This window comes from Chrysochloris asiatica, unplaced genomic scaffold, assembly GCF_000296735.1.
Source record: "Chrysochloris asiatica unplaced genomic scaffold, ChrAsi1.0 scaffold00033, whole genome shotgun sequence".
Taxonomy (NCBI): Eukaryota; Metazoa; Chordata; class Mammalia; order Afrosoricida; family Chrysochloridae; genus Chrysochloris; species Chrysochloris asiatica.
The window spans coordinates 23,223,614-23,241,521 of record NW_006408551.1 but is presented as its reverse complement, the minus strand read 5'-3'; the positions used below and the strand labels follow the sequence as shown (position 1 = coordinate 23,241,521).

At 39.5% G+C, this 17,908-nt stretch overlaps 2 protein-coding genes and 1 pseudogene across 4 annotated transcripts in view; 1 reads left to right on the top strand and 2 right to left on the bottom strand.

Moving 5' to 3' along the window:
• LOC102823171 overlaps positions 1–4,820 on the bottom strand; it is a 9,128-nt pseudogene extending 4,308 nt beyond the window's left edge.
• On the bottom strand, positions 27–404 carry LOC102838174 (60S ribosomal protein L31-like). The gene has a single exon (XM_006859553.1). It carries the CDS (start codon positions 402–404, stop codon positions 27–29), a length of 378 nt encoding a protein of 125 aa, XP_006859615.1.
• Positions 4,821–9,246: 4,426 nt separating the features above from the next.
• PTPRB (protein tyrosine phosphatase, receptor type, B) overlaps positions 9,247–17,908 on the top strand; it is a 117,254-nt gene continuing 108,592 nt past the window's right edge. For all 3 annotated transcript variants that reach the window (XM_006859556.1, XM_006859555.1, XM_006859554.1), the window contains exons 1-2: positions 9,247–9,324; positions 9,697–9,970. In XM_006859556.1, coding sequence (XP_006859618.1) covers positions 9,271–9,324; positions 9,697–9,970 — 328 coding nt within the window. In that variant the 5' untranslated portion in view covers positions 9,247–9,270. The remainder of the gene's footprint in view (positions 9,325–9,696; positions 9,971–17,908) is intronic.

Here is a 17,908-nt window from a genome sequence, read left to right as displayed (position 1 = left end):
TTATACATTTATTTGATCATAAACTACTAGTTTTCATCCACATTGACTGTCTGTAGGTTTTTGAAGGTGGTGAAAGGCACATAGGTCACCAGTGTATAGAGTTTGTTCGGTGAATCTTCATCCTCATTATGTTTTCTGGACAACCGCACCCAGATACGGTATGGGATGTTCCTGATTCCTTTGGCCCAGACAGCTTTGTTGAGCCTGGTGTCAATGCGCATGTCTGGTGTTCCCATCTCCTTCATGGCAAATTTCCGAATCTCCTTGAGTGCTCGAGGGGCACGCTTCTTGAAGCCTACTCCATGGATGTGCTTGTGAATGTTGATGGTGTACTCTCTGGTCACCACTTCATTGAGAGCAGAACGACCCTTCTTCTTCTCACCACCCTTCTTTGCAGGCGCCATAGCAGTAGACTTAGGTTGGAAAGGAAGCTCTTTGGCTTATGTTTGAAAGTAGGTTGCTGAGTCTTTCTTCCTAGACTGTCTTGTTCTGAAAACACCTCTGCAACCTGTCCACCATAGACTGCCCTGCTGGTATTTGAAATATCACTGTCATAGCTTCCAGTATCATAGCAACACACAAGCCACCACAACTACAAACTGACAGTTGGGTGGTGGGGTGAAGAGCTAGCTCTTTAAACCAGATTAACTTGGCTTTAATCCAGTGGTATAATTTATTACTCAACCCAAGTCTTATTTGCTTCTTTTTTAAATTAAGGATAATTATAGGTATTCTACCTACATTATCGCAGCAGCAGCAATGGGTTCAAGTGTAACAATTGTGAAGGACCAGTCATTGTTTCATTCTTTTGTGCATAGGGTCACTGTGAGTCAGAACCAACTGAACAGCACCTAATAACACTTGCATTTTAGGAGTCCCATGGTGGCACAAGATAAGCACACAACCACAAGATTGATTCAAACCGTAAGGTCGGAGGTTCAAACTCATCAGTCACTCCTCAGAAACTGTACGAGGTCACTATGAGTCAGAACTAATTCGATGGCACTTAATAACAACAACTAACCAAAGGCACTCAACTACTCATTAAAAGATTGGTGATTCAAACCCATCACAATCAACTCAATGGTAACTGTTTTGTTATTGTTTGGGGTGGAAGGGAGGGGTCAGAAGGAGACTTTTACCTACCTCATGAAACAATTATGAGAATTAAAAGTTTGATTAACCAAAATGCTTAGTACAGTGTCTATACAATATAAGCATTCAATTACGTTACCAATTAATACTTCTTGTATCTGCTTTATTATTTCTACCCTGTCTATTTCACCAGGGTGTTGTGAGGTCCAGATGGGCTAACATATTATGCGAAAATGCTTTGAAAGAATTAAAATGCTGGACGTGCGTAACTGTTACCAGCTGGTTCTGATGCTGCTGAATTTCTATAAATGTTGTTTGAAGACACATTGCCTTTTCTCCCTCACTGCCTCCACCCTTACCCGTGCCTGGGAGAGGGATTGCATTTCCTCAATTCATGAATAGCTATTGTGCAGCTGATCTGGACTCTGACATTTCTGTGTTTCCTTTCATTTGGCCTTCAAAGTGATCCCAACCCAGTGTGAGCTTCCAGATAAATGAGGAAGCAAATCCAGAAAACACCTGCTACCAGCATCTCCTCCCAAGTCTGGGGTATACTCCTTCCTTGTGTAACGTAAAGTATACTAGATAGTCTCCTTATTGCCCACTACTTTGTAGCCAGAACTACGGATGGGGTGATAATACCTTTTACTGAGGCAAAGCCTAGAAAGTGAAATGCAAAGATGTAGCCCAGAAAACCATCTCTTGGTCATTCCTCATGAATGACTTAGATTGGCTGGCGTGAATGAGATAAAACATAAACAGATTCTGAGACTGTTAATGTTGCCAAAAGGTCATGCCAATGAGTGACATTTCATGGGAAGCATTCATTTCTGATTTATAATTAGCATCCTTCAAGCCTAATTCTGACAAAGTTCTACGGTTTTCTTGGTCTGTCAGTTAGTGAACAACATTGTTATTGTTAAGTGCTTTCGAGCTGGTTCTGAGGAGCAACTGCTGAAGTTGAACCACCAACCTTGCAGTTCAAATCAAACTTGTGGTCCAGTGCATTATCCCTCAATGTCAAACCAGGTATCTGGTGCTGCTAAAACAGAAATCCCATAAACGGAATTTGTTTTGACAAAACAGAAATTTATTTTCTTATTTGTTGTTGTTACGTGCCATCTAACTCATGGTGACACTCTGTGTAGAGTTTCTGACTCTGTAATTCTTTGCAGGAGCAGAAAGTCTCATCTTTCTTCCCTGAAACTGCTGATGGGTTGGCAGTGCTGACCTTGTGGTTAGCTTTTTTTGTTCTTGGTAAGGCCAATAGACTGAATCAGTTCAATGTGCTTTGTGCTGATCTACTAAAGAGTTTCTCTTGGATTTAAGAATTAAAGCAATGGTAACTTATTGTCCTTTGGTTGACCTCAGAAAGACAGTCTCATCTGTTGATTTGCCATCCTCTAGTGTTAACGTTTCATTGCTATTTATGATGTTATTGATATTAACAGTCAAAACACCTTACACTTAGTGAGCCTTTTAAGCAGGGACTGTGCTGTGGACATTACATGTAGCATCTCACTTTATCCTCATTATTTCCATTTTTCTGAGAACCTATGACCTAGGAAGGCTAATGAGAGATTTCTTGAAATAGAAGTAGCCCAGACTCGATCTCTAAACACCAAGCAATATGATCTCAGTCTTTAAAAAAAAAAAAAAGAACTGTTCATCAAAATGATCTTTCTTTGATTTTTAATGCACCTCTTTTATAAATGAATGGAATCTGCTGCAGGTTAAAGTTGGATTCACTTTTACCATACTGACTATTGATTGTTGTTGTTGTTAGGTGCCATTGAGTCAGTACCGACTCATAGCAACCTTATGCACAGCAGAACGAAACACTGCCCAATCATGGGCCAACCTCACAATTGTTGCCAGGCTTGAGCCCATTGATGCTCTGCTTTGCCAATCCATCTCGTATTCACTGTCCAGCTTTGATTGAATCAGCTCAAATCAAAATTTGGGAAAGGATTTGCCATGTTGTCATTATTTTTAATTGGCATATCCCCTAATTGCTATATGCTCTTCTCTTTAAAAATATCTGGGGGAAAGCCTCAAGTGAGATTTATGCAACACAAGTGTTTTCTCCTCAGAAAAAGTATCAGAATTGGCCTTTCCTGTAATATTTACTAAGCTTGTTGTATGTTGAGCCATTTTCCTTTATCATAGATATCTTATTTTTACTGAGAAATTATGAATACCAAATTATGCGTATTATATAACATTTACCAACTTATTATTCTTAAAACTGGAGAGCTCCGTGACATTTAAAAGAACAATAAGACATCATTAATTCTTCTGAATATAAGATAATATCTGGTGTAGTATTTAGGGTAGAATAATGGACAATCTGTTAATTTTGTTTAGAATTTAAGTAGTTCTTTCTCATCAACTGGAGAGTTTGCTAAAATATAGATTATTGGCCTCTACTGCTAGTATTTGATTTTTAAGTTTATGGAGGAGCCCTAGAATTTGTCTTTCTAGAAGGTTCTCAGATGATGCTGATGCAAAAAGAATTGAGAGCCATAAAAGGATGCTAAGGAGTATTGGTGCTATGCACTAGATATGCACTGGACTATTAACCACAAGGTCACCAGTTCAAACCCACCGCCCACTCCAATGAAGAAAGAATGAGACTTTCTGCTTCCATAAAGACTTACAGCCTCGGTGAATCAAGACCAATTTGACAGCACCTAACAGTAACAATACAAAGGATATTAATTAGATTTAGGTGCTCTGATGGTGTAGTGGTTAAAGCACTCATCTGCTAGCCAAAATGTTGGGTGTTTCAGTTCACCAATTGCTCCATGAGAGAAAGATGTGCAATGATTTTGAGAAAAATGTGCTTTCATAAAGATTTACAGCCTCACAGGAAAACCTGCGGAACTGTTATACTCTCTCCTGTAGGGTGGCTATGAGTTAGACTAGATTCCCTGGCAGTGGGTTTAAAGGAGGCTAGCTCTGTCCCCTTTCTCCTTTTCCTACTTTAATTTTTCCTTATACACTTATCTTGTCTCATCTCTTTCTCTTGCCCCTCAAAAATCAGTCTTTTTCTTCTCCTCCTTCTTTTCATTCTTTCTTTATTCCTTTAGCCTTTCCTCTTTTTTCTTTCTCTTTCCCACCTTCCTCTTCAGTGTGATATTTGAGACATCCAATAAGACCAAGTTTAGAGTGATTTATTTGTTGTCGTTAGGTGTCATCAAGTTTCATGAAAGGACTTGATTAGATTGTATTTATCCACTGAACAGCTACAAAGATTCACTCATTCACTTACTCAACATGTATTTGTTGAGATTCTAATGTAAACCTTGAAAGAAGAACAAAACTGCCCTAATGGAATTTCTTATATAACCTAAAAAAAACAGATAGCACATAAATGTGCAAATCATTAAGTAATTACAAATGTAATTAATGATCCGAATTAAACAAATCTGTTGCTGTGATGGAAGATGAAAATAAAGAGACATGGTTCTACCCTGTAAGGTCAAAAGAGCCTGCCTACTGTGAGGGTATGTTTAAACTAAGACCCAAAGAATGAAAGGAAAATAGCCAGCCAGAAAATCGGAGAAAGTGTTCCAAGAAGAGAAAAATTAAGCACAAAGGCATGGGGGCAGGAAAATGTCAGCTCCATGAGAGTATTCTCAAAATCTAGACTAATGTCTGCATACAGTGGGTCCTCAGTCAGTATTTAATGAATGAATGAACATACTGTCAGATCCAGCCATTTAGGTTATGGGTAAAGAGTTTGGATTAGCAAATCAACTTTACCAACCTGCTTACCCTCCTCTCATCATTCAACATCTCACCAACCTGTCCCCAGCCCAGCTCAAATTCTGATTTAAAGTGGTGCTGGTGGTGGTTATGTGCTGTGGAGTTGGTTCCGACTCAAGGTGACCCCTATATAGGGTTTCCAAGGCTGTAAATCTTTACAAGAGCAGAAAGCCTTGTCTTTCTCCAGCTGGTAGTTTCAAACTGTTGACCTCAAGGTTTGCAGCTGGACTTGTAACCACTATACTACCAGAGCTCCTTCGATGTAAAGTAGCAGTCATACACCCTTGGTAGCCTGTGGTATCACTTGGTGTCTATGTTCATAAAATGAAAAAATCCATGCTTTTAGCCATTAATTAATTGCTTTAGCAATCTTTTTTTTTTTTTTTTTAAGGCAGCTACTTGTTCTCTCAAGACTAATCAAAATTAGCCCCACCTTTGCCACGTAGTCTGGGAAAGATTTTATAGTAGAAACAAGAAAATGTTGTAATGTTATAGAGAGACTGATCTATAATTCCTGAATAGCATCAAGTTCTAACAGAAATGCAGTGTCATTATGCAGGATAAGTAGGTTCAAATGAAGTTGAGGAATTCCAAACAAACAGAATGATGGATCAATTTATTTATATTTTACACAGTAATTCCAATAAAGTCTTAGTAGAAAAGATGGTATCTGGCAGCATATCCCAGTCACATATTTCCTTGAAATTATTACAGTTCTCTCTGATTACTCATATTAATGTCTGCTTTAAACACACACACACAAAAGGAAAAATATGATCAGTAAAAGCCTGAGTTCAAAATTTCCTTCCTCGTTTTATAATGTGTTCATTTTGATGGGCTCTTTAGGCCTTCCTAATTATTTCAGGGAGTCCTAGTTTGCTGCTGTAGGATAAGCAATGTAATGTTAACTACAAGGTCAGCAATTCAAACCCACCAGTCACTTCTTGGAACTCCTATCCAATTTCCACTATGATTCAGAACTGACTTGATGGCACTTAACAACACCAACAATTATTTGAGAGCAATGCTATGACTCTGAAGATTCTTAAAAATGAGAATTGGCAGTTACATACTTTTGAAAAGTCTGCTATTCTGGTTCTTTCCTGTGTTGCTAAGATTCTTCATATATGTTGAGGATGTTATAATAGATGAAAGATACATAATTCTAAATACATATGCCCCTCTTGACAGATCAAAAATAAAATTATATTTAAGTAAATTACTTCTTTTTCTAATTTCTATTTCTGGTGAATCACTGTTAATGATACAGAATTGGGAGGTATCAAAATGGTGGTGGTGTAAGGATATTTTGTTATTGGTGTTATATTTTACTTTTTGGTACATTTATTTGTATTATAATGAGAACTTTTTAGCAGACAGTATTTTGAAAATTAAATTCAATTTAAAATTATTAACTGATATTGTTGTTGCTAAGTGTCATCGAGTTGGTTCTGACTCACAGCAGTCCTGTATAGGGCTTCCAAGGAGCAGCTAGGGGGTTTGAACTGCTGGCCTTGCAGTGGTCAACCATTTTTATCCTGTAGTGCCACACCAGGACTCCTGTTGTTGTTGTTGTTGTTAAGTGCCATTGAGTCAGTTCCAACCCATAGAAACCCTGTATAGGGTTTCTGAGGAGTGGATGGTAAGCTTGAACCACCAACCTTGTGGTTCAAACTAACTTTGCAGTTCAGCGCATTAATGCACAGCTTCACACCAGAACTCCAGGACTCCTGTTAGGTTACAGTATACTGATAGCATTTGGTATGTTTAAAACTATTAAAAGATATTTGGGAAAACTTGGAGGAGATAGGATTTATTTAAGGTTTCTGAAAAGGACAGAAGAATTTTTAATGTATTTGTGTGAAAAGACTATAAATCTGAATGACTATCTGTGAGGAAATTTTGAAGCTCCAATGGAAAGGGTAAAGGGAAGGATGGACAAAGATGGCCAAGCAGCATAAATTAGGTAAGTGATTCATCTATGTGATTAATACATTTAAAAGAGAGCAAAAAAATAGTTAGATTTGGATGCTGTCTTAGTTATCTAGTGCTGCTAAACAGAAATACTATGAGTGGCTTTAACAAATAGTTTAAGGACCTAGCAGTCCAAATTCAGAACGTGGTCTCAGGGGAAGTCCTTCTCTCTTTGTGTCTGCTCTGGAAAAATGTCCTTGTCTGTTTATTGTTTTCTTAGAGATCTTAGAGATCTCCATCTATCTTGGTGTCAATTTTCCCCTGATTCTAGAAGGTTCTCAACTCAAGGGCCCCCAGGGCCAAAGGATATGCTCTACTCCTGGCTGTTCTTTCCAGATAGTAGTGAAGTACTCCCTCCTCTGATTGCTTCTCTATCCTTTTACTCCGACTCATAGCGACCCTGTACAGGGTTTCTGAGGCTGTAAATCTTTACTGGAGCAGAACGCATCATCTTTCTCCCACCGAACAGCTGGTAGTTTCGAACTGCTGACCCTGAGGTTAGCAGTCCAATTCGTAACCACTACACTACCAGAGTTTAGGGCTGAAAAAATAAACACTCATGTAGAGGCTGAAGGCAACAGGATCTCTACTGAAACTGTAGTATCTGAGGAGGGGAGGACAGGATGGTGTCTGATGATGGTGAAATGTATACAAAGCCATGGAAATCCATTGAAGTTCGAGGACAAAATATAAAGAGGAAAAGCTTTTTAGTAAAACAAGAGACGTAAGAAAGATACCATTTTTTAAAGCAATTCCTGATGATTTCGGTCTGAACTTCTTAGAGTGGTTGCTAACTTCAAAGAGATTTTAAATCTCTGAAGGGGAGGTAAACAATTTTTTCATTAATTTGCTCTTGCTTTTCCCCAAAGTATAAATCCTGGTAAAGTAGCCAAAAATATAGCTTTGTATATAACCTATCTATTTGAAAAAGAAGGGAACATATCACCTTTCCTGCTGGTTTTGCACCAGAGCTATTTTGGTCTGGAAATTAAAATGTGGAATTATATTCAACTCACCTCTTTCAGTAGTTATTAAGGATGACTCCCAAGGAAAAGCAATAGAAAATAAGTGTTACGATTTTCAGTTATAAGTTACTATCCTAAAATCCAGGTTCATTAAAATGAGGGGCGTCAAAAAGTTCATGGAAACATTTCCAGTTTTTCACGAATTTTTTGAAGTCCTGAAGCCCCTGTATAATCATCCAGGTAGTGAGAAAAGTTACTAAAAAGAATAAAGTTAGTCCTGAAGACTGAGTAAGAAAGAGCAACTTCTTTGTATATTTGAGGGGAGATGAGCCATTTCAATAGTATGTATTTTCCACAAATGAGGGGTGAAATTGTTTTGGTTTATTTCACATTAGCTCCACAGTTACAGGTGGGATGGCTTTTAACTACTGGATGGTCAGTAATGAAGCTGCTTGGCGTGTTGAACAACTGGTGGTGATTATGTTGGTTGGTTGGTAGCACCATTCGAGGAAGACACTAGCTTGGTGAGTGGGAGAAAAGAATGGAAGTGAAGTTGACAAGGACTGGAACGAAGGGGCTCATTTTGGTGTCTTTTCCTCTTGCCTGGTGTCAAGGGGATGCGCACTGAGACAAATGAATGCTTTGAGGTGAGAAGGGCAAAAGCACTCTAATAAAAGCCTTCAGGAAAGAGTGTAAAGACCTAGGGAAATCTGCTGTGGTCAAGTTTAATCCTGGGAAAAGAGGCCCTGGAGAAAGCAGATGAGGAAGATAGGAAGGAAGATAGGGAGGGGGAGGCGCTGGGTGTGGAGTGAGGAAAGGGGCGGGGGCCGAGGGGGGGGTGGCGCTGGAAAGTGAGAGGGAGTTAGTGCTAATTGTGGCTAAGAGGACTGAGTCCAGGACTACAAAATGGGAAAAAGTGAAAGTCCGGGAGGCGGATAAGGCAGGGCCCCGCGGGTCGCATAGGGACCCTTGCCCGAGAGGTGGCAGAGCAGGGCAACAGGGGCAGCTTGGTCCTCCTGGGGCCCCTTGGCAGCCTCAGGCTTTGGCTCTTCAGGGATCCCTCCCTCCCCAGCGCATTGTTCCTTTGCCGGGAGACGAGGAAATTGCCATTTGATTGCGGAAGTCCGTGGACGGGGCTAGGGGCGAGGCAGCGCGGGTCAGAATGGCAGCGTGGGAAGGGCGGCGCGCTGCCTGCCCCCGCCGCCTCTCGCGTCCTCAACCCGCCAGGGGAGGTAACAGCAGCAGTAGCAGAAGTCGCGGAGGGCCCCGCGCGTCGCCAGGCCCTAGGGAAGCGCGCTGCGCCCGTGGGGCGCGCTAAGCGCGCGCAACAAGTAACCAGTTATCCCGCCGGGGCTGTGCCCACCACGTCCATCAACCTTGAGCCCTAGTTTCCTAGCATCGGCCCTCAGGGCTGCCCTGAGTCGGAACCCATTCTGTTTGATCTGGGTCGTAATTACTGAGCGCAATGCTGAGCCATGGAGCCGAGTTGGCCGTATGGATTACCCTGAGCCTGATGCAGGTGAGTGGCCCAAGATGGGGTCGGGCTGATACATCACCTCCCCACAGAGAACGAAATTCCCACTCCACTTTCATGTCTCCCGGAGAGCGAGAAGGTAAAACTCCCTTCTCTCCCTTGGGAACCATCCTCCTCTGCGCCCCAGACTGACACCTCATCCTGCTGTCAAAGACAAAAAGCCACCGTTTCATTCTAGCTGCTTCTGATAGAAAGCAGCTGGGGAGAAAGTTGCCACCTGTCTCCCCACACTGGCACTCGCCTTTTCTCCGGCTGGGGATATAAGGATGCCTGAGGCTTGGGGGCGAGTTGGTGAAGCAAGTTCCTGGGCAGACCCGACTGCAGGAGCTTCAGCTGTTGTCTCTGGTTCCTTTGCAGACTGGACTAGGGGAGCCAGTGAGATGCAACATCACCCAGTTGGAGTCCAGAGTCTCCAGCCAGTCCGTGTCTCTTCAGTGGAGAACGTTGGGGTCACCCTGTAACTTTAGTCTCATCTATAACAGTGACACTTCGGGTACTGAGTGGTGCTACCCTGTGCAGATAGACAACACCACCTATGAATGTAACCCCAAGGATTTACAAGCGGGAACCCTCTATAACCTCAGGATTGTGTCTCTGGATGGAGAAGAGAGAACTGTGGTCTTACAAACAGGTAAAGGGTAACAGGTGCAGTCTGGACAGCCAGGCCGCTTGGGGCTGGGCTCTGCATTTTCAAGCTGCTGTTTCATTTGAGTTCCAGGCATACTTTAAAAAAAAAAAAAAAAAAGGTAAAAATACCTGTGAAGATAAATATTGGTAAAGATTTCCGTTTTGCTTTGATCTGGCCAGAAGTGTCTTGGTTCACTTTCAGAAATGGTGTTAGTGCCGAAAATAGAGACTAGTTACTTGAAGACAGAATGGACCAAAGGAGAGAGAGAGCCTGTGGGGTGTGGAAGGGGTTTGTTAAAATGTTGTGGTTTAAGCTTCAGTAGCACTAAATTGTCAAATCCTAGAATAACTTCAAGTAAATATTTTTGGAATAAATAGTGCAAGTGCAGGGATATGCATTTCCTCAACTTTGCTCTAATTTTTGAAACTAGGACATAAACTCCTCAAGCATAGAATAAAACAATTCACAGTAGAAAATTAGAAAAGTTCCTTGAAATGAGGATACAAAAATGATTTTGCATCAGTTGAGTAACTGAAGCAGCTTAAAATAATAGAGCACTGGCTCGTTGCTCTGTACCTCAAGTTCATTGTTTTCCTTACACTCCTTGGTAGGAGTTTGTCTTTGTAGCCTCAGTTTTCTTATCTGTAAAATAGGTGTTCAATTTGGTCCTTCAGGTCCAAGATCTTAACAGGTGCTAAACAGTTAGGTCAGTTAGGTGGGGACTATCAGACACATGAGCTACTTACTTCATCCTCACAGTTGTACTCTAAATTCTCTAATCTTTGACATTTTTTATTTCATTAGTCTTTCTTTAGCATTGTCATTTGCTGCAATAGTGATGCCTTACTTGAATCCAGAAATTCAAATTTAAGTGAAAATTCTGCATGTTGATTTTATAATGAGTTATCCTTACTAATCACTCAAATTTAAACCTGTTCAAAAGTCACTTCTTCAGTTACAGTTCTTTAAAGAGGTGTGGGAGTTTTCAGGACAGTTACAACGGGGTCAGGAAAAGTGCAAGGTTGGTGGTTCAAACCCACCTACTGCTCCTTGAAAACCCTATACCAGGTCGTATGAATCTGGAACCAACTCCACAGCACTTAACAATAATAGCAAACCTGTAATAATTTTTCAACTAAATGTTAATTCTCTTTATTTTTTTCAGAGAAAAAAAATTCAAAATATCTAATTACAATCACTTGACTTACTTCAGATGGAACTTTTTGATAATTTAGCTTAAATTGAAAAAGAATTCACATGTTAAGTATTTGGTTGTGTTTTTATATAGAATCAAGAGACTGAAATCAGCTGCATAATTAGATAGAGAAGTTTAAACTGTTTAAAGGTGTTGGTTATTTGAGAACAGTTCTGAGAACACTCATATTGTTAAAACCATGAAGTTTTTAGCAACAAACTTCCAGATGTGCTAATTACATTTGATAAGGTGTTTAATGTGTGTGTGTGTGTGTGAGAGAGAGAGAGAGAGAGAGAGACATAAATGGATGAGAGTGATTTGCAAAGATAGGGGAGTCTTCAGAAACTTGCAGGAGAATAGATAAAGATCTTTAAAAGTTAGAATGCATTGTTTTAACCAAAAGGATTTACTTGTCGGAAAACGATTCAAAGGAGAGGACTCATTGTGGATTTCACTAGTTAGAATGGGTTTTGAGTTAAATTATGTATGTATGTATGTTTCAAGTCCAAATGAACTTGTGAAATATTTGCATTTTATTGATACATTGAGTAAAACAAGACTTTATCAGCATGTGTTAGCATCCAGAATTCTCATAATTTTCTTCAGAGGATTCTTTCTACAGATACTTTTCACCATAAATGTTCGAAGTTTCATGATATGTAAATTGCAGGTGGTGGTCCTGTAGTGATTATTTTCTTACACTTATATGATGGTGTAATCCTTCTTAGGATTCTCGACATTTTTAAAAATGAAGATGTTCATGTCTTAGGATATTTAAAAAATTGTTTCAGAGGGATTTTTTTTTTAGAGTGGTAGTTACTTATTTTTTATCATTAGTGCTTTTTAGATTTTAAGGACATACATGAATTCTTCATTTAGTTAGGACAAAGTATTACTGTTCTCTATATTGATTATTATGCTAAAGAAACAACCTCCATAAATCATATTTTATTATTAAAGCAAGAACAGTAGTATAATACTGGTGGTGGTGGTGTGTCGTGGAGTTGGTTCTGACTCATAGTGACCCTGTACAGGGTTTCCGAGGCTGTACATCTTTATGGGAGCAAAAAGCCTCATATTTCTCCCATGGAACAGCTGGTAGTTTCGAACTGCTGACCTTGAGGTTTGCAGCCTGATTCATAGCCACTACGCTACCAGAGCTCCTTAGTATAATACTAGTATGAGACAAAAACTTCAAATTTTTAAAAAGCATTCAAATGTGTTATAGATTCCCAATTACATTTTGCCTTTCTTATTGGTCTAAAATAAATAGAATGAGAGCAAGACATCTTTCTATAATTACAAGTCTGATTTGTCTGATTTTTATTTTTCATAAATTGACTACAATGGATATTTTGTTGTAATATAGACATAATCTTAAAGATCAAAACTTTTAACTAAGTGTGAATAGTTCAGCAACATGAGTTTCCACACCAGATTTAAACTAAAAATCAAAGGGCATATCTGGTTTCAAATTCAGCTCAGCAAACATTTACGAAAGTATGGATACTGTGAGCAACTATACCAGGCAATGAATGGTGAGTCTAGAAAGATGTCAAACAAGATCTGGTCCCTGCCTTCTCAGTCTTGTGGCGGGATGGGAGATAGTCATGATGAAGGTAGCAACAGAGTGACCACTTCTTTCCTGAATAAGGACCTAGCCTTGCTTTCAGGTATGCTTTGCTCTCTAACCTTAGAGGAGAAGACATCTAGTGGTTATGTGGTTTACTTGATCATTAAATGATCAATACAGAAAGAATAAACTTAGAAGGCCAAATTACTTAGTCGTGAATTTACCAGAAACCAGATGTAGATACTAGATATTGAAGAATTTGCACAACTATAAGACTATATCCTCAGAGTCCAGAGCAGAGGTTGAAAATGGTAGCTTATGGGGATGTCTAGGTGTTTACATACAGACATACATTTTGTTTGACTCATATAATGGCTTATGAAAATTAAAATTATTCCCTAGAATCAAAATAGAAATTTCACATAAAAACTCAGATGTGTGGATTCTCTTGAAATATCAGAAATTTGGAGAAGCCAGGCCTGTATGCCTATAACTCCCTGAAGTTGTGTTGTGCCTTCTTTAGATGCCAATTCAGTAGTATTTCCATGAGCCAACTCAGTTATTTCTTTATCCTAATCCTGGTATGGTGCTGTAAAAGCACTACATAATTTTCTGGTGGATTTGAACTGCTGAACTTGTGGTTCAAACCAACCTTGCAGTCCAGTACTTATCTTGCAGCACCACACCAGACTTGTTGTTGTTAAGTGCCGTCGAGTTGATTCCGACCCATAGCAACCTTATATAGGGTTTCCGAGGAGCAGCTGGTGAGCTTGAACTGCCAACCTTGCAGTTCAAATGATTTTGCAGACTGGTGCATTAACCCACAGTGCCCGACCAGGATTCAGTGGCAGGTTATATATACACTAAAATCTACTTGGGTCCGGATAAGAATATAGCCCAGGGAAGTAGTCTACAGATAGATAACTGTACCTATAGAACGAATATACTAGTGGAATTTGCCCTCTTATTAGTTAGTTGCAGTTACTAATTAAGTAGCCTAGAACAAAAAGCAAACAAAAAATAATTCGTTTTTAATTTTATCTTTATGACAACTCTGGAGAGGATATTGTAAGAGGAATGGCTGTATAGTGGTTAAGAGTTGAGTTCTGAAGGCACACTGCCTCTACTTCTTACTGACTATAATGTGTTGGGCAAGTTAATTTAATGCATCTTGCTTCAAAGGAACCTTGGTGGTGCACACTAAATTGATAATCCAAAGGTCAGCAATTTGAATCCACCTGCTGCACTGTGGGAAAAAGACGAGGTAATCAGCTTCAGTAAAGATCACTATTTTTGTTGAGTGCTGTTTAGTTGGTTCTGGCCCATAGCGACCCTGTATAGGGTTTCCAAGGAGTGGCTGGTGAGATTGAACCATCGACCTTGTGGTTCAAATCGACTTTGCAGTCCATCTCATTAACCTACAGCACCACACCAGAACTCTTGGGAAACCCTGTGGGGCAGTTCTACTTTGTCCTACAGGATTACTATGAGTTCAAATTGACTTGATGACAAACATTTTGTAATTTATAAATTAAGGATGATAATAATAATGCCAACCTCCTAGGGTTATTATGAAATTTTAATTGACTACAACATAAAATTTTGTTACCCAGTAGATGTGCAGTAAGCATAGAAGTAGTACTTTTAGAAGATGAGAAGATTCATCTTCAGAAGAATTAACTTAATTTACCCAAATCCACACAGCTACTTACTATATGGTATGATACAGCCAGAATTTGAACGCTGGTTTTCCGGCTCTAATTCCAATATTTTTTCTACACTATTTTACAGAGAGTTTATTTTTAAGTTGGTGTTAGTCATTCCAAATTTCCATATGTTGTTTTGTTGTTGCTTTTCAAGTAGACTTTTAAGAGAGCTAAATATATTGCCAAATATATTTAAACTTTAAAATGCACACACACTGAGCCAGTACAAATGTGAAATAACAATTAGGGTCACTATGAGTTGGAATCGACTCCATGGCAGTGGGTAGAGTTGGTTCTGGAATGTGAAGAAACTATTAGCTGCTATTTATTTTCAGTTGTGTTGAATTTTCAGTAATAGGCTTCAGCCATCTAATTATTTCAGAACTTTTAAGGTAAGTTCACTGGACTGCTAACTGCAAGATCAGAGGTTCAAACCCAACTGCTCCTTGGAAACCCTATATAGGGTCGCCACAAGTCAACTGACTTGACGGCACTTAACAACAACTATGTGTAATGAACCAACCCACTTGAATGCACTTGAATTTTCTTTGTGTGCTCAGGAAACCACCTCAATTATTCTCACTTCTCTTGGTGGGTTTGGCATTGAACAGGTTATCTAGAAAGAATAAAATAAAATTTGGATAAAACACAAGAGTAACTACAACAACAACAACAACAAAAAACAGTATCTAGTTGTCAGATACTGCTGACACCTTTCTAACCTTGTAAGGAGAAATCAAATCCATCTTATGTGTATGAATGTACATAAATCAAAGTGCCATGTCATTGTAGGATCAGTACTCAAATCACAAGGTTGGCAGTTCAAACCCACCAACAGCCCTTTGGAAACCCTATACAGGGTTGCTATGAGTTGGAACTGACTCGACGGCACTTAACAACAACATATGTTTCTAAACATATAACATGTAACTATAATGAATATGGGTCCTGGTGTGGCGCTGTGGGCTAATGCATCAATCAGACTGCAAAGTTGTTTGACCTGCAAGGTTAGTGGTTCAAGCTCACCAGCTGCTCCTTGGAAACCCTATACAGGGTCACTATGGGTCAGAATCGACTTGATGGCACTTCACAACATAATGAATATGGTAGGTATGCATATAGATATTCAGCTGTTTGGGGGTTTTCTTTTATTAGAAAAAAACTAAAACACACTAAAAAATATTAAAATAGTATAATGAGCTACCAGGTACCCATTGCTTTCCTTTGACAGTTACCAATTTATCTCCAGTCTTGTTTCATCTGTAGTTCTACCCACTCTGCCAACATGATGACCCAATAAAATTCAAGTCATCGTCTAATTCTATCCATAAATATTTCAGTATGTATCTCTAAGACAGGGATTCTTTCCACAACCACAATATCATTATCATACCTAAGTACACATTAAATGACAGTCCATAATTTTCACATGAGAGGAACTTCTGGACAGCAATCTGATTGGAAGGGAGGCTAGGTGACATCTTTATGTTGAATTTATGTAGCACTTTAGATGAAATTGATAGAGCCTCAGTGATTGATATCAAAGCCAATTTACTCAAGGAAATCATGAGACGAGGATGCCAAGTCTCCATAACTTGTTTGGCTAGCCTAAGTAGTGACAAAGTTCTCTTAACGCATACTTGAAGTGAACTTTCTAGTGGCCTCACTTAAACTGCTCTCTCCCTTGGTAATTCTCTTTATTCTCTCTGAATTTATGTCCTGCTTAGCTTTCCAAGCTTGCTCAAGTTCACCTTCTTGATGAAGCTTACCTCAAGTTGGGCTACCTGTCTGAAGTGAATCAACCTGCTTCTCTGCACTTGCTCTTCCTTTATGTGCTTAGGCAACCCTTCTAAATTACTCAGCTAATTATTCTAATTAGTGCCTGAATTTTATATCTAGTATACAAACCTACCGGATGATCCTTGGACACGCTATACAAGGTCACTATGAGTCGAAATCTACTTGACAGCACTAAACAACAATAACATATAAAGATGTTAAATCGAAAGCATAACAATCTGAGATATTAGCATATTATATGGTATGTCCTATCATAAAGTGAACCAGAAAACTCACCATAGTAAAGAAAGAACAGTAACAAAGTAAAGGAAAATTACCTATGTTGTTGTTGTTAAGTGCCGTCAAGTCATAGCAACCCTGTATAGGGTTTCCAGGGAGCATCTGGTGAGTTTAAACCACTGACCTTGTGGTTCAAACCAATTTTACAGTCCAGCATATTAATCCACAGCACTACACCAGGACCCCTATCTACCTATGTTGTTGTTAAGTGCTGATGATACATTTCCGACTCATAGTGACCCTGTATAGGGTTTCTAAGGAGTAACTGGTGAGCTTGAACCACTGACTTTGCAGTTCAAACTGATGCTGCAGTCCAGTGCATTAACCCACAGTATCACACCAAGACCCCTACCTGTCTATAAATGTATTTAATTATTGGAGGTTGAAAGAAATTCATTTACATTTTGGTTTTCTGCTTATTTTTTTAAATCTGCACCAAGGAGGTTAGGGACTTTTGCCCCCTGTCTTCCCCTGAACCCTGATTTTCATAAGAAAATCCCCAGTTATTTTATATGATTAGGTGAGGTTTACTCCATTTTATATAACCCACTGCTATCATATTGATTCTGACTCACAGTGACCCTACATCAGGTTTCCAAAGCTATGTATCTTTATGGGACCAAAAATTTTCCTTTCTCCCGTAGAGAAGCTGGTTAGTTTGAACTGTCAACCTTAGAGTTAGCAGGCCAGTGCTTATCCAACAGCAAATGCTGCCTAAATGCGGCATTCAGCCAAACCTCTTAGTCACATGTGTTTAACTAGGTTAAGAACCCAAAGTTTAGCGACCCTATAGGACCAAGTTGTTGTTGTTAAGTGCCATCGAGTCGATTCCGACCCATAGCAACCCTGTACAGGGTTTCCGAGGGCGTAAATCTTTACGGGAGTAGAAAGCCTCATCTTTCTCCCGCGGAGCGGCTGATAGTTTCGAACCGCTGACCTTAAGGTTCGCAGCCCGATTCGTAACCACTACGCCAAGTAGAACTGTGTAATAGGTCTTTCAAGAATACAAATTGCTTTTCCGCTGGGGGGATTAGAACCACCAACCTTTAGTTAGCAGTCCATTGTATAAGCCTTTGAACCACCAGGGCTCCTTTAGCTAGATTAGTGTCCCAATTTCTGTACAGATAACATGGTATAAAGGTAGAGAAATGGATTCTGTAATTGCTAGAAAAGTAGCTGTCTGTCTTAAACTGGAGTTGGATAGTGGTGAGGGAAATTTTGTAGAGAAGATAATACACAGTTTGAGGAGGCCTTGAGTGTCTACAAAAAACCTTAGATCCTTATCTCAAAATGTGAAAATTAAGAAACATTCTTGATGCTTCAAGGGGAATAGAGATGGCCCCTGGGAGAGATACACCAAGAGAGTTGTTGTTATATGCCGTGGAGTC